The sequence below is a fragment of the Armigeres subalbatus genome, chromosome 3 (genome assembly GCF_024139115.2).
Source record: "Armigeres subalbatus isolate Guangzhou_Male chromosome 3, GZ_Asu_2, whole genome shotgun sequence".
NCBI lineage: Eukaryota > Metazoa > Arthropoda > Insecta > Diptera > Culicidae > Armigeres > Armigeres subalbatus.
The window spans coordinates 186930365-186944425 of record NC_085141.1 but is presented as its reverse complement, the minus strand read 5'-3'; the positions used below and the strand labels follow the sequence as shown (position 1 = coordinate 186944425).

The 14061-nt window shown below is 37.8% G+C and overlaps 1 protein-coding gene across 2 annotated transcripts in view; it reads right to left on the bottom strand.

Moving 5' to 3' along the window:
- The window catches only part of LOC134227696 (DDRGK domain-containing protein 1), a 47788-nt gene that overhangs the window by 32955 nt on the left and 772 nt on the right, over positions 1 to 14061 (bottom strand). The window contains exon 3 of one of the 2 annotated variants that reach the window (XR_009983730.1): positions 13723 to 14001. Coding sequence is in view for 1 of the 2 variants with exons in the window: in XM_062709354.1 (XP_062565338.1) it covers positions 13726 to 14001 (276 nt within the window). In the remaining variant the exon portion in view is untranslated. Of the gene's footprint in view, positions 1 to 13670; positions 14002 to 14061 lie in introns of those variants that run through there. The other variant, XM_062709354.1, reaches the window with a different exon arrangement.

The following is a 14061-nucleotide window of genomic DNA, read 5'->3' as shown; positions in this document are numbered from 1 at the left end:
ATGATATGATGCGTAAAACTAATCCAGCTTTCCACGCTCGGTAATGGCGGCTTCTCGGTGTGTAAAAATCAATCAGTCACTGTACTTTCTGACACTAGCTGGAGGAAAACTCACTGGCGAAAAGGCCTTTTTTCCCTTCCCCTCACCCAGGAACGCCAGTGAGCTTTCCTCCAGCTAGTGTCAATCAGTACAGTGACCGATTGATTTTTACACAGCGGCAAGCTGCCATTACCGAGCGTGGAAAGCTGGATTGAAATTAAAACCAAGATCACTGTTCTTGACCGCATATGTGGAAATTTAAATTATTTTTGGTTTTCAGCATAGTTATGTAAATCGACTATACTTTGAGATCTATTTCAGAATTTCACAGTGATCATGTCATGTCAATATTCGTTTGAAAAAAGTAAAATAGACTGACTAATCGATTTACTACATTATGAAAAGTAAACATAAAAGTAGAAATAATGAACATTTTTATGACTTTATAAATTTGCAAGGTAATATTAAATATATAGTAGACGTTCGATGGCTGCAAGTCATTCAACTGCAATTTGATAGTTGCAACAGTTTTGCTGCACAATTAGATGCACTTTTATTGTATCTGACGTCGACTTTCACGTCTAAAATGCGGCATTCGCTAACTGAAACGTAAACATGTTGTAGTTATCGAACGGCTAGTGTAGAAAGATTTTTCTGTGAAAATTTAATATGTTCTGTGAAATTTGATCTCATACTTTTGTTGATTTTGATATATTAAGTCTTTTATTTCAATCACAAATAATTGGAATAATTTATAAACATTATGAGAAATTGCACTTTATAGAAAATTCTTGGATAAAGATTCTTTGCAGCTTTTGATTCTAGCTTCAACAAAATTGATTCAAATTATTAAATATAATTTAAATGAGGCATAGATATTAGCACAGAGAACAGACATGGATGCTCGAACAAAATTTCGGTGAAAAGGTGTGTAAAGATTTAAATCGCACATCAGCGCCGCCGACGCAGGCTGCCCGACATAAAAACTCAATCTCACTAAGTGATGGCGGTGGCATACACTACATAAACAATGTAGTGCTGCCACCTAGGATCGAGCCTAGGGACAATTCGGAATGAACACTAGCGCTAAAAAGTAAAACACGGCAAATTTTAACCATATTTATCGACACACTAGCACCGCGCAACGGGGGCATAACGACATACTTCAAAATGACCAGTACAAACTTTTACACAAGCTCGCGAATGAAGACGAACGTCTGTTCTCTGTGATATTAGCAGATAATAAAATAAAAACACAGCTACCCGAAAGACCTAATTAGAAGCCTTATAGGAAACTTATGACTGCACCGTTTTTAAAAACGAACGATTCCAGTGCAAGTTTGCCTACACCGGTGAAAGCGGTGCGAATAAACGAAAACGACATTACATTACAATAGAGCTATCACCTTCTTGCTCCCTGATTCAAAAGTATTGCAATGATATTAATAAAATGATTGCACGAATATTTTACCCATGGTGACATTCAGTGTTGGTAGAATCATACTCAAATCTGAATCATCGAGGTTTCATGCACGAGCTAACTCGCCTGCGATTCTGTAGGGGGAGCATCGCGCTTGAGTTTCTCGGCCAGAATCGCATCGCTTCGCTTACTCCCCGAAAAATTATACTCAATCCAGTTGAAACTCGAAATAGGGTGCTAGCGAAGTTGGATTTTTCTCATAATCCGTACGTTAAACCTAACTTCGGAAGTGGTGCGCTGAATAGCGCTTCGCGATATAAAAACAGCGCACCACTTCCGAAGTTAGGTTTAACGTACGGATTATGAGAAAAATCCAACTTCGCTATCCCCCAATTCCGTTTTTCAACTGGATTGAGAATATTTCGTAAAAAGCGTCAAAACGCAATCGAGGCGTATGTTTTGTTTATATTATATGCAATTATTAGCCATTGTTTTAGACGAAAAACAGTTTATTCAATGCATTCAACAATGAAGAACCCGTAAATATCATGCAATGATGCAAATTGCGATTCGAATCATGAGCAAATCTCTAGGTCATGATTCTGATGGAATTTGACCCACGCATGGTTTGAATCGCCGATGCGATTTGAGATTTTAAGATTTTACCAACACTGCCAGACAGGAGGAGTTAGGGATCCTATATTATTATTATGTAGGATCCCTAGGGGGAGTTAGATTGTAATAACACACACACCTGTCGGATTTCTCTTTTTTTTTAAATAAATAGTTTAACACACAAATTAGCCACATTAGTATTTCACTATTTTTTTTTATTGTTCTTTTTTTGATTTCTTTTCGTTTAATTTTTACGCACATCCGTCTTCGCACATCCGTCTTCAACATCGTCCGTCACTAAACTGAGCTGTCCCGCTCGATGCTCACATTCGTGGTTTTCCGTGAGCGACACTTTTTGATTTACGCTCAATTACATCCCTCCACTCTCGCGTGGCTCGTTGCAACTCAATATCTCTCGATGATACTCTAATAATTTGTCTGACAAAACAGACAAATAGCATGATATGTTTTTTTAAACGACTAAATCAGTAATCTAATATTATCGATATCATCCTTCTTTCCGAATGCAATGGTATATATAATTTATTTTCTATATTATTCTATTAATCTCTACATCCTCCTCTACCCCTACTCTATTATCAACAAGCAGAATGCGATAGATGTCGTAGAATAATTCTGAAAAGAAATATGTAATTATTATAAAAAAATTTAAACAAGTTATAAAAACGATACTTACTAACACCTTCCTTTTAACTGATTATCAAAATTAAAATATAGATATATTTCCAGTCTCACACCAAAATTTAAAAAAACAATTCGCCTTCTTTGCACGTCGTTGTTCATATGTTCTAATTCTACCCGCTACTCAAACACTGATTTTGTTTATGCAGTCATGGAAAGTCAATCTTGCAACAAAATCAGAAAAAAAAATGATTCGCCATCTTTGCATATCGTCGTTTACATTTTTAAATTTTACCCGCTACTCAAACATTGATCTTGTTTATGCAGTCATGGATAGAGCTTATCAGACTCTGGAATGTCAGTCTTGCATCAAAATCAGAAAACTTTCATTTGCCTTCTTTGCATATCGTCGTTGACATTTTCTAATTCTACCCGCTACTCAAACACTGATTTTGTTTATGCAGTCATGGAATGTCAATCTTGCAACAAAATCAGAAAAAAATCATTCGCCTTCATTGCATATCGTCGTTTACATTTTCTAATTCTACCCGCTACACAAAAACTGATCTTGTTTATGCAGTCATGGATAGAGCTTATCAGACTCTGGAATGCCAGTCTTACATCAAAATCAGAAAACTTTCATTTGCCTTCTTTGCACATCGTCGTTTACATTATCTAATTCTACCCGCTACTCAAACACTGATTTTGTTTATGCAGTCATGGAATGTCAATCTTGCAACAAAATCCGAAAAAAATCATTCGCCTTCATTGCATATCGTCGTTTACATTTTCTAATTCTACCCGCTACTCAAACACTGATTTTGTTTATGCAGTCATGGAATGTCAATCTTGTAACAAAATCAGAAAAAAATCATTCGCCTTCTTTGCATATCGTCGCTAAATTTTCTAATTCTAACCGCTACTCAAACACTGATCTTGTTCATGCAGTCATGGATAGAGCTTATCAGGCTCTGGAATGTCAGTCTTGCATAAAAATCAGAAAACTTTCATTTGCCTTCTTTGCACATCGTCGTTTACATTTTCTAATTCTACCCGCTACTCAAACACTGATCTTGTTTATGCAGTCATGGAATGTCAATCTTTCAACAAAATCCGAAAAAAATCATTCGCCTTCATTGCATATCGTCGTTTATATTTTCTAATTCTACCCGCTACTCAAATACTGATCTAGTTTATGCTGTCATGGATAGAGCTTATCAGACTCTGGAATGTCAGTCTTGCATCAAAATCAGACAAAATCATTCGTCTTCTTTGCATATCGTCGTTTACATTTTCTAATTCTACCCGCTACTCAAACACTGATCTTGTTTATGCAGTCATGGATAGAGCTTATCAGGCTCTGGAATGTCAGTCTTGTATCAAAATCAGAACACCCTCATTTGCCTTTTTTGGACATCGTCGTTTACACTTTCTAATTCTACCCGCTACTCAAATACTGATTTTGTTTATGCAGTCATGGAATGTCAATCTTGCAACAAAATCCGAAAAAAATCATTCGCCTTCATTGCATATCGTCGTTTACATTTTCTAATTCTACCCGCTACTCAAATACTGATCTAGTTTATGCAGTCATGGATAGAGCTTATCAGACTCTGAATTGTGAGTCTTGCAACAAAATCAGAAAAAAATCATTCGCCTTCTTTGCATATCCTCGTTTTCATTTTCTAATTCTACCCGCTACTCAAACACTAATTTTGTTTATGCAGTCATGGAATGTCAATCTTGCAACAAAATCAGAAAAAAAAATCATTCGCCCTCATTGCATATCGTCGTTTACATTTTCTAATTCTACCCGCTACTCAAACACTAATTTTGTTTATGCAGTCATGGAATGTCAATCTTGCAACAAAATCAGAAAAAAAAACTCATAGGTGCAGCCCAATCGGGTTGTACGCAAAGGTGACGTTGAACTACGTAGCTGTATGTAATATACAGGTTTTCGACTTTTCTGTTCGATGAGACCAAAGCAAGCGTGTTTCAAGCCCAGGGTGAATCTGTTTTCGCTGTTTATCCTGCTCTCCTGAGTTTGAGTGAGATTTTAGACTAACATTTAAAAAGGATGATACAAATATTTTTTTCAAATAATCGAGGATAAACAACACTCTCAAGCGTTCACATATCCAAATTGGGTTGTTTAGGGGTATATATGTTTTTACATATTCTGAATCTGCATAAAAAACTAAGCCTAACCCCAATTTGTCAGAATTTTTGGAGCCCCGGAACTATTTTTAATTTCCATTTTAAATTTATATGGGACTAAAAATTTGTTCTTATGCTGCATGGGCTAACTGTCATTCTATGAATGTTAGTGTCATTCTATCGATTGAAATGGCTTATTGTTTGCTGCACAAAAATGTAAATAAAAGGTTTACAAACAAAATAAAAATATGTTGGAGATCAGGAAAGCATGCTCTTTATGTTAAACTATAAAAAACCTCATATTTTTCTCTGCTAAACAACCCAATTATCAATTAATAAAAACTCGCTAGAGAGTAAGAATCGTTCGATAATTGTATCTTGATTCGAAGCATTATTGGTGAATGCTACTTTTGATCTTTTTTCCCTACATAACACCAAAACACAATGCCAAACATTCGATTGAGCTTCATTGTTTACATTAAATTGGTATTAGATTAGTTTGGTTTACATTAAAATAATAATTTTGTGTTGCGAGATTTGAAAAGTTATCGCCGATAACAACTCGCCTACTTTTCGCACCTGCGAAGTTATCAAATGATAATTCCAAAAATCTGGCTGATAGTGTACCGCTGCTTGACAGTTTGAGAGTTTATTGATAATAATTATCATTCCTTCACGTGAGGAGTCGGACTTTGCATTTCCTCCAGCAGACACCAAGAGCCGAAGAAAGATTACCAGAACGCATTTACTGCAGCAGCGAAAAAGACTCCGAGCCTCTCAACAGGCATCAATAGACGTAAGCGAGCAGCTGTCGTCAAACGCCCCCATGCTTTACAGAGAAAACGCGCGTGTAAGTTAGCAGAATCGAGTTAAAAGTCCTGTCAGTTGCATTAATTTGACGTCTATGCCGGCTTGAGGTTCCCAGTTAGCCTTGAGAACAAAGGCGCAGAATCCGGAGATGGCGAGATCAATTCTCGATCCGATCTATAATGTTTCGGGTGGGAAACATTCTCACACCCTGGGCATAGTGTATCCATTGTATGCACCACACAAGATACATACTAATGCAATGGCGGACAAGAAAAGCTTTTAATCAATAACTAAAGAAATACTAATAGATTACTAAGTTGAAAAGCAGGCCAAGTTCCAGTTGGAATGTAGTGCTATGGAAGAAGAAGCTTGCAATGCACTTATGAGATTGACTGATTCACCGAAACCAATTCCTAAACTGTTAGCAAGTTTCAGTACTAAATATTATCATACGTATATATTGTAATACACTGGAGTCATTTTTTATGCGGATGATATGGGCCACGTGAATTGAAACAAAGTTAAACCCAGCGTAAATTCCAAAGTATGACTGAATAAATTGCAGAAATCCCGAAATTCGAGTGAAAAAAAAATCGCATAAAAAGCGATTCGTGTAAAAAACAACCGCGTAAAAATCGACTTCAGTGTACATCGGGAATGAAGCGTTGACTCTTCCTTGATCGAATGGTCCAAGAACATTGAAAATCCATCGAGAAATGGCTGAGATATTAACGTTCAAAGTCTATCATATTTTCGTGACGTTTTTCGATTTTTTGCAATTTTAAAGTGTACCCCAATATAGAAAAGACAGACGTAGTTCTACGTCAAAAATCATTCGCCCTCATTGCATATCGTCGTTTACATTTTCTAATTCTACCCGCTACTCAAACACTGATCTTGTTTATGCAGTCATGGATAGAGGTTATCAGGCTCTGGAATGTCAGTCTTGCATCAAAATCAGAAAACTTTCATTTGACTCTTCTTTGCATGTCGTCGTTTACATTTTCTAATTCTACCCGCTACACAAACACTGATCTGGTTTATGCAGTCATGAATAGAGCTTATCAGGCTCTGGAATGTCAGTCTTGCATCAAAATCAGAAAACTTTCATTTGACTCTTCTTTACACATCGTCGTTTACATTTTCTAATTCTACCCGCTACTCAAACACTGATTTTGTTTATGCAGTCATGGAATGTCAATCTTGCAACAAAATCCGAAAAAAACATTGGCCTTCATTGCATATCCTTGTTTACATTTTCTAATTCTACCCGCTACTCAAATACTGATCTAGTTTATGCAGTCATGGATAGAGCTTATCAGACTCTGGAATGTCAGTCTTGCAACAAAATCAGAAAAAAATCATTCGCCTTCTTTGCATATCCTCGTTTACATTTTCTAATTCTACCCGCTACTCAAATACTGATTTTGTTTATGCAGTCATGGAATGTCAATCTTTCAACAAAATCAGAAAAAATCATTCGCCTTCATTGCATATCGTCGTTTACATTTTCTAATTCTACCCGCTATTCAAACACTGATCTTGTTTATGCAGTCATGAATAGAGCTTATCAGGCTCTGGAATGTCAGTCTTGCATCAAAATCAGAAAACTTTCATTTGACTCTTTGCACATCGTCGTTTACATTTTCTAATTCTACCCGCTACTCAAACACTGATCTTGTTTATGCAGTCATGGATAGAGCTTATCAGGCTCCGGAATGTCAGTCTTGTATCAAAATCAGAACACCCTCATTTGCCTTCTTTGGACATCGTCGTTTACACTTTCTAATTCTACCCGCTACTCAAACTACTACGACTACTCGGATGTAGAAGACATCGAAGACGTACCAACCTGCTCAAAGATTGGATTTACTTTCAACTGATCCACCAGGATCGAACATTTACTCGCATGTACTTTCAATTGATCCACCCGGATCGATCGTCTACTCGCATGTAGAAGGCATCGAAGACGTACCAACCTGCTCAAATATTGGATTTACTTTCAACTGATCCACCAGGATCGAACATTTACTCGCATGTACTTTCAACTGATCCACCCGGATCTCGCATGTAGAAGACATCGAAGACGTACCAACCTGCTCGAAGATTGGATTTACTTTCAACTGATCCACCCGGATCGAACATCTACTCACATGTAGAAGACATCGAAGACGTACCAACCTGCTCGGAGATTGGATTTACTTTCAACTGATCCACCAGGATCGAACATTTACTCTCATGTACTTTCAACTGATCCACCACGATCGAACATTTACTCGCATGTACTTTCAACTGATCCACCCGGATCGAACGTCCACTCGCATGTAGAAGGCATCGAAGACGTACCAACCTGCTCGAAGATTGTATTTACTTTCAACTGATCCACCAGGATCGAACATTTACTCGCATGTACTTTCAACTGATCCACCAGGATCGAACATTTACTCGCATGTACTTTCAACTGATCCACCCGGATCGAACGTGTACTCGCATTTACTCGTATATACTTTCAACTGATCCACCAGGATCGAGTATTTACTCGCATGTAGTTTCAATTGATCCACCCGGATCGAACGTCTACTCGCATGTAGAAGACATCGAAGACGTACCAACCTGCTCGGAGATTGGATTTACTTTCAACTTATCCACCAGGATCGAACATTTACTCGCATGTACTTTCAACTGATCCACCAGGATCGAACATTTACTCGCATGTACTTTCAACTGATCCACCCGGATCGAACGTCTACTCACATGTAGAAGACATCAAAGACGTACCAACCTGCTCGAAGATTGGATTTACTTTCAACTGATCCACCCGGATCGAACGTCTACTCACATGTAGAAGACATCGAAGACGTACCAACCTGCTCGAAGATTGGATTTACTTTCAACTTATCCACCCGGATCGAACGTCTACTCACATGTAGAAGACATCGAAGACGTACCAACCTGCTCGAAGATTGGATTTACTTTCAACTGATCCACCAGGATCGAACATTTACTCTCATGTACTTTCAACTGATCCACCAGGATCGAACATTTACTCGCATGTACTTTCAACTGATCCACCCGGATCGAACGTCCACTCGCATGTAGAAGGCATCGAAGACGTTCCAACCTGCTCGAAGATTGGATTTACTTTCAACTGATCCACCAGTATCGAACATTTACTCTCATGTACTTTCAACTGATCCACCCGGATCGAACGTCTACTCGCATTTACTCGGATATACTTTCAACTGATCCACCAGGATTGAGTATTTACTCGCATGTAGTTTCAATTGATCCACCCGGATCGAACGTCTACTCGCATGTAGAAGACATCGAAGACGTACCAACCTGCTCGGAGATTGGATTTACTTTCAACTTATCCACCAGGATCGAACATTTACTCGCATGTACTTTCAACTGATCCACCAGGATCGAACATTTACTCGCATGTACTTTCAACTGATCCACCCGGATCGAACGTCTACTCGCATGTAGAAGACATCGAAGACGTACCAACCTGCTCGAAGATTGGATTTACTTTCAACTGATCCACCCGGATCGAACGTCTACTCACATGTAGAAGACATCGAAGACGTACCAACCCGCTCAAAGATTGGATTTACTTTCAACTGATCCACCCGGATCGAACGTCTACTCACATGTAGAAGACATCGAAGACGTACCAACCTGCTCGAAGATTGGATTTACTTTCAACTGATCCACCAGGATCGAACATTTACTCGCATGTACTTTCAACTGATCCTCCCGGATCGAACGTCCACTCGCATGTAGAAGGCATCGAAGACGTACCAACCTGCTCGAAGATTGGATTTACTTTCAACTGATCCACCAGTATCGAACATTTACTCTCATGTACTTTCAACTGATCCACCCGGATCGAACGTCTACTCGCATTTACTCGGATATACTTTCAACTGATCCACCAGGATCGAGTATTTACTCGCATGTAGTTTCAATTGATCCACCCGGATCGAACGTCTACTCGCATGTAGAAGACATCGAAGATGTACCAACCTGCTCGAAGATTGGATTTACTTTCAACTTATCCACCAGGATCGAACATTTACTCGCATGTACTTTCAACTGATCCACCCGGATCGAACGTCCACTCGCATGTAGAAGGCATCGAAGACGTACCAACCTGCTCGAAGATTGGATTTACTTTCAACCGATCCACCAGGATCGAACATTTACTCGCATGCACTTTCAATTGATCCACCCGGATCGATCGTCTACTCGCATGTAGAAGGCATCGAAGACGTACATTGGTTACACAAATCAACTTTCAAAATCTCTCAAACCTTTAAATATTTTATCCAAATGGTGTTTTCATACACACTAGCGCTGTCAAGTAGCTGAATTCCAAACCGATCTAATCTCCAATATTACGTTTTCCACCTTTCGAACAACTTCATTACAGATATCAACATTCAAAATCTCGAAATATCTTACCCAAATGGTGTTTTCATATACACTAGCGCTGTCACGTAGCTGAATTTAAAATCAATCTAATCTCCATTACTACGGATTCCTCCTTCCGAACAACTACGTTACAGATATCAACTTTCAAAATCTCATGAACTTTGAAATTTCTCACCCAACTGGTGTTTTCATATACATTAGCGCTGTCAAGTGGCTGAATTCCAAACCGATCTTATCTCCATTACTACGTTTTCCACCTTACGAACAACTACGTTACAGATATCAACTTTTAAAATCTTATGAATGTCGAAATATCTTACCCAAATGGTGTTTTCATAAACACTAGCGCTGTGAAGTGGCAGAATTCCAAACCGAACTAATCTCCTATACTACGTTATCCATCTTTTGAACAACTTGGTTACATATATCAACTTCCAAAATCTCTCAAACCTTTAAATTCCCTTACCTAAATGGTGTTTTCATATACACTAGCGCTGTCAAGTGGCTGATCTAATTACTACGGTTTCCTCAACTACGTTACAAATATCAACTTTCAAAATCTCACAAACTTTGAAATTTCTTACCCAACTGGTGTTTTCATATACATTAGCGTTGTCAAGTGGCTGAATTCAAAACCGATCTTATCTCCATTATTACGTTTCTATTTTCCGAACAACTTCGTTACAGAAATCAACTTTTGAAATCTCATAAATCTCGAAATTTCTTACCCAAATGGTGTTTTATAAACACTAGCGTTGTCAAGTGGCTGAATTCCAAACCGATCTCATCACTAATACATACTACATTTTCCAATACAGAAAAATAACCATCTTCCTTTTTCTTGTGATCAAAAAAATCTAAATGACACCCAGTATAGTAAAAAAAGACGTAAGTCCTACGTCAATATCACAACACTATTAAAGCAAGAAAGAATTACAACGGTCTGAAACAGCCCTTTAATTTTGTCACAATCTACAAAAGCTTAACCAGCCCTGTATTGCCTAGTTAGTATTTTCACAATATTACGCGTTAACAAATTGAAACAAGGACATGTCATAAACGCCACTCACTTCGTTGAGCAAAACTAAACAAAAATTAAAGAACTTACGTGTATGCAATGCATGATCCAACAAGATAGATCCCGCCGTTTGAAGCGGCATCGGCCAGGAAAAATCACCTTTCATACACTCCATTAATCTTCTTCACCAACTCTCGCGCACTGAATCGAGTAAAAATATTAATTTCCCGGGAGCATAATCGTTACCGACCATGCCATTGTCGGATTTCTCTTTTTTTTAAATAAATAGTTTAACACACAAATTAGCCACATTAGTATTTCGCTATTTTTTTATTGTTCTTTTTGATTTCTTTTCGTTTAATTTTACGCACATCCGTCTTCGCACATCCGTCTTCAACATCGTCCGTCACTAAACTGAGCTGTCCTGCTCGATGCTCACATTCGTGGTTTTCCGTGAGCGACACTTTTGATTTACGCTCAATTACATCCCTCCACTCTCGCGTGGCTCGTTGCAACTCAATATCTCTCGATGATACTCTAATAATTTGTCTGACAAAACAGACAAATAGCATGATATGTTTTTTTAAACGACTAAATCAGTAATCTAATATTATCGATATCATCCTTCTTTCCGAATGCAATGGTATATATAATTTATTTTCTATATTATTCTATTAATCTCTACAACACCCTCTTTTCCTGTCCGCAACGTTTACTACTCGCGCGCATCACAACCAAATTAATTTGGTTTTGGTACATGATTGACGTTTTATGATTTCTAGTGATGCACGAAAAACAAGATATGTCAATGATTGGAATATTTCTGAATAACAAATGTTGTAAACGGAAAAGAGGATGCTCCCCTAGAGCTTCTTCTATTGAAATATTTCATCAAATGCTTCAAAACCCAAATGTAGGCGATTCGGATCCAATAAAGGCATTATTACCACTGAGGAATAAATTTGGGTTTTCGTAGTAAATTTTTAAAACAATTGTCGTATCCAACAATTTTCATATCGTAGATACGCTAGTGACATAAGTAATCAAATAAATTTTCTAAAAATATTCATGCACGATGGCACTACAGTCCTTAATGAACAAAACTGCCTTACGTAGTTTACGTTGGGCGGTTGTGTCTTGTACATAACCCTTCTGATTTTTTCCAATTCCTATCTACCAAAAATGTTGGCAATTTTGTTTTTCTGTAAAATAAGCATAAATAATACATTATGTTATAATCAAGTTATGACGATCGAGAAATTTTCTTTCATCCATTTTTGACAGAGAAATTATGTCAAGTATTGTTATTTGTAACACATATTGATATAATTCTTATGACTAACTGGTCGGGTTGGTATATAACATCATGGGTCTCCAAGACTTCTAGGGTCAAAAATGAAATGTACACGAACATTTTGAAAATTAAGCCAATAATTCTCAAGGCCGACTAGAATATGACGTCAAATACATTTAAGATTATTCAACCAACGACACCCCCACCCCCCCTTCGCCAAGGCTCCGATGCCATTTTTGAGCGATTCCTAAATATAAACGGAAGACTAACAAAACCGCATACATAATATAATATGGAAATAAGGAGATGTATAAAACGAAAACTAAATTCAAATTTGCCCTTGAAATCACCCAAACTTCACCATAACTCCACACCACCCAAACCAAACAGCATGTTGAAGCATCAATGAAACCCCTGTTTTCCCCTTCCAATGTATGACACAAAACAAACGCAAACACCACCATGGCCACGAGCGTACGAACCAGCAGCTAATCGTGTCGTTACCGAGTGCAATTTCTGTTTCCAACGATGAAACTTACAACTGTGTTGGTGCGGATGCTCCGATAAAGTATAATGGCAATAATCATCATCGAGATGGCTCTCAACTTAAAAGCGCGAACTTACGAACTTGGAAAAAAAAAACTTAAAAGCGCGTGCGTTGTTCGTTGATTCGTTTTCATGTTCAACCACATCTTTGAAAAGCTTTGCTCGTAGAGTTAGCGTTATCGATATTGCCGTAGCTAGGATTCTAACCCATCGAGCGAACGTAATTTATATTATAGCATGGTAGCTGCTGTATGCTCGTAGTCCCGATTATATGGGAAAAAAATGGAAAACTGCCTAAACCATTTTCCTTGTCAGCCACGAACGCATTGATCAATCTTGATCAAATTAAATAGCATGTAATAAGAAGAGTGACTCTGCGAAATGCAACTTGTTGCGATAAAATCAGTTAAGTCTAAGTACATGAAAATCGTGTGTTTCTGAGGTTGAAAAAGTGACCATACAGACACACAAACATACACACACACAGATATCACCTCGATTCATCAAACTGAGTCGAATGGTATAAGAAACTTTACTATCGGATGTACCTGTAAAAAGTTCGTTTTCAGAGTGAAATGATAGCCTTTCGGTACAACTTTGTTGTACGAGAAAGGCAAACATAACTATAACATGCATATTTTAATAGCATCAAGGGCTTTCTTTCATTCTATATATTTTGAAAGCAATAATTCGCTTCGGAACATTAAATGATCACTAAAATTAACACATATTGACACATACCTGTTATACTGCTTCCACAACATCGGCAACAATTGGTGTCAAATTAATCAAGCTATTGCTGTTATCTGCCAGTTCCGTAATCGATACCCGACCGCGTTGTTTGATAAACTTGGCAACAGCGTTTAGTTCAGCCTCGGAAATGTAGATGAACTTTCCTCGATCATCGATGACTCCGCTTAAACGTCCTTCCTTCTGTAACTCAATTATCCTATCGATGGCAGCTTGCGTTTTAAGCTTGAAATGCACCGCTAAATCTTCCAGAACGACCACTTTGTTTTCCTAAGGAGAACAAACAATATTGATTATTTTCAAACTAAGATCAAATAATCGAATCGTATC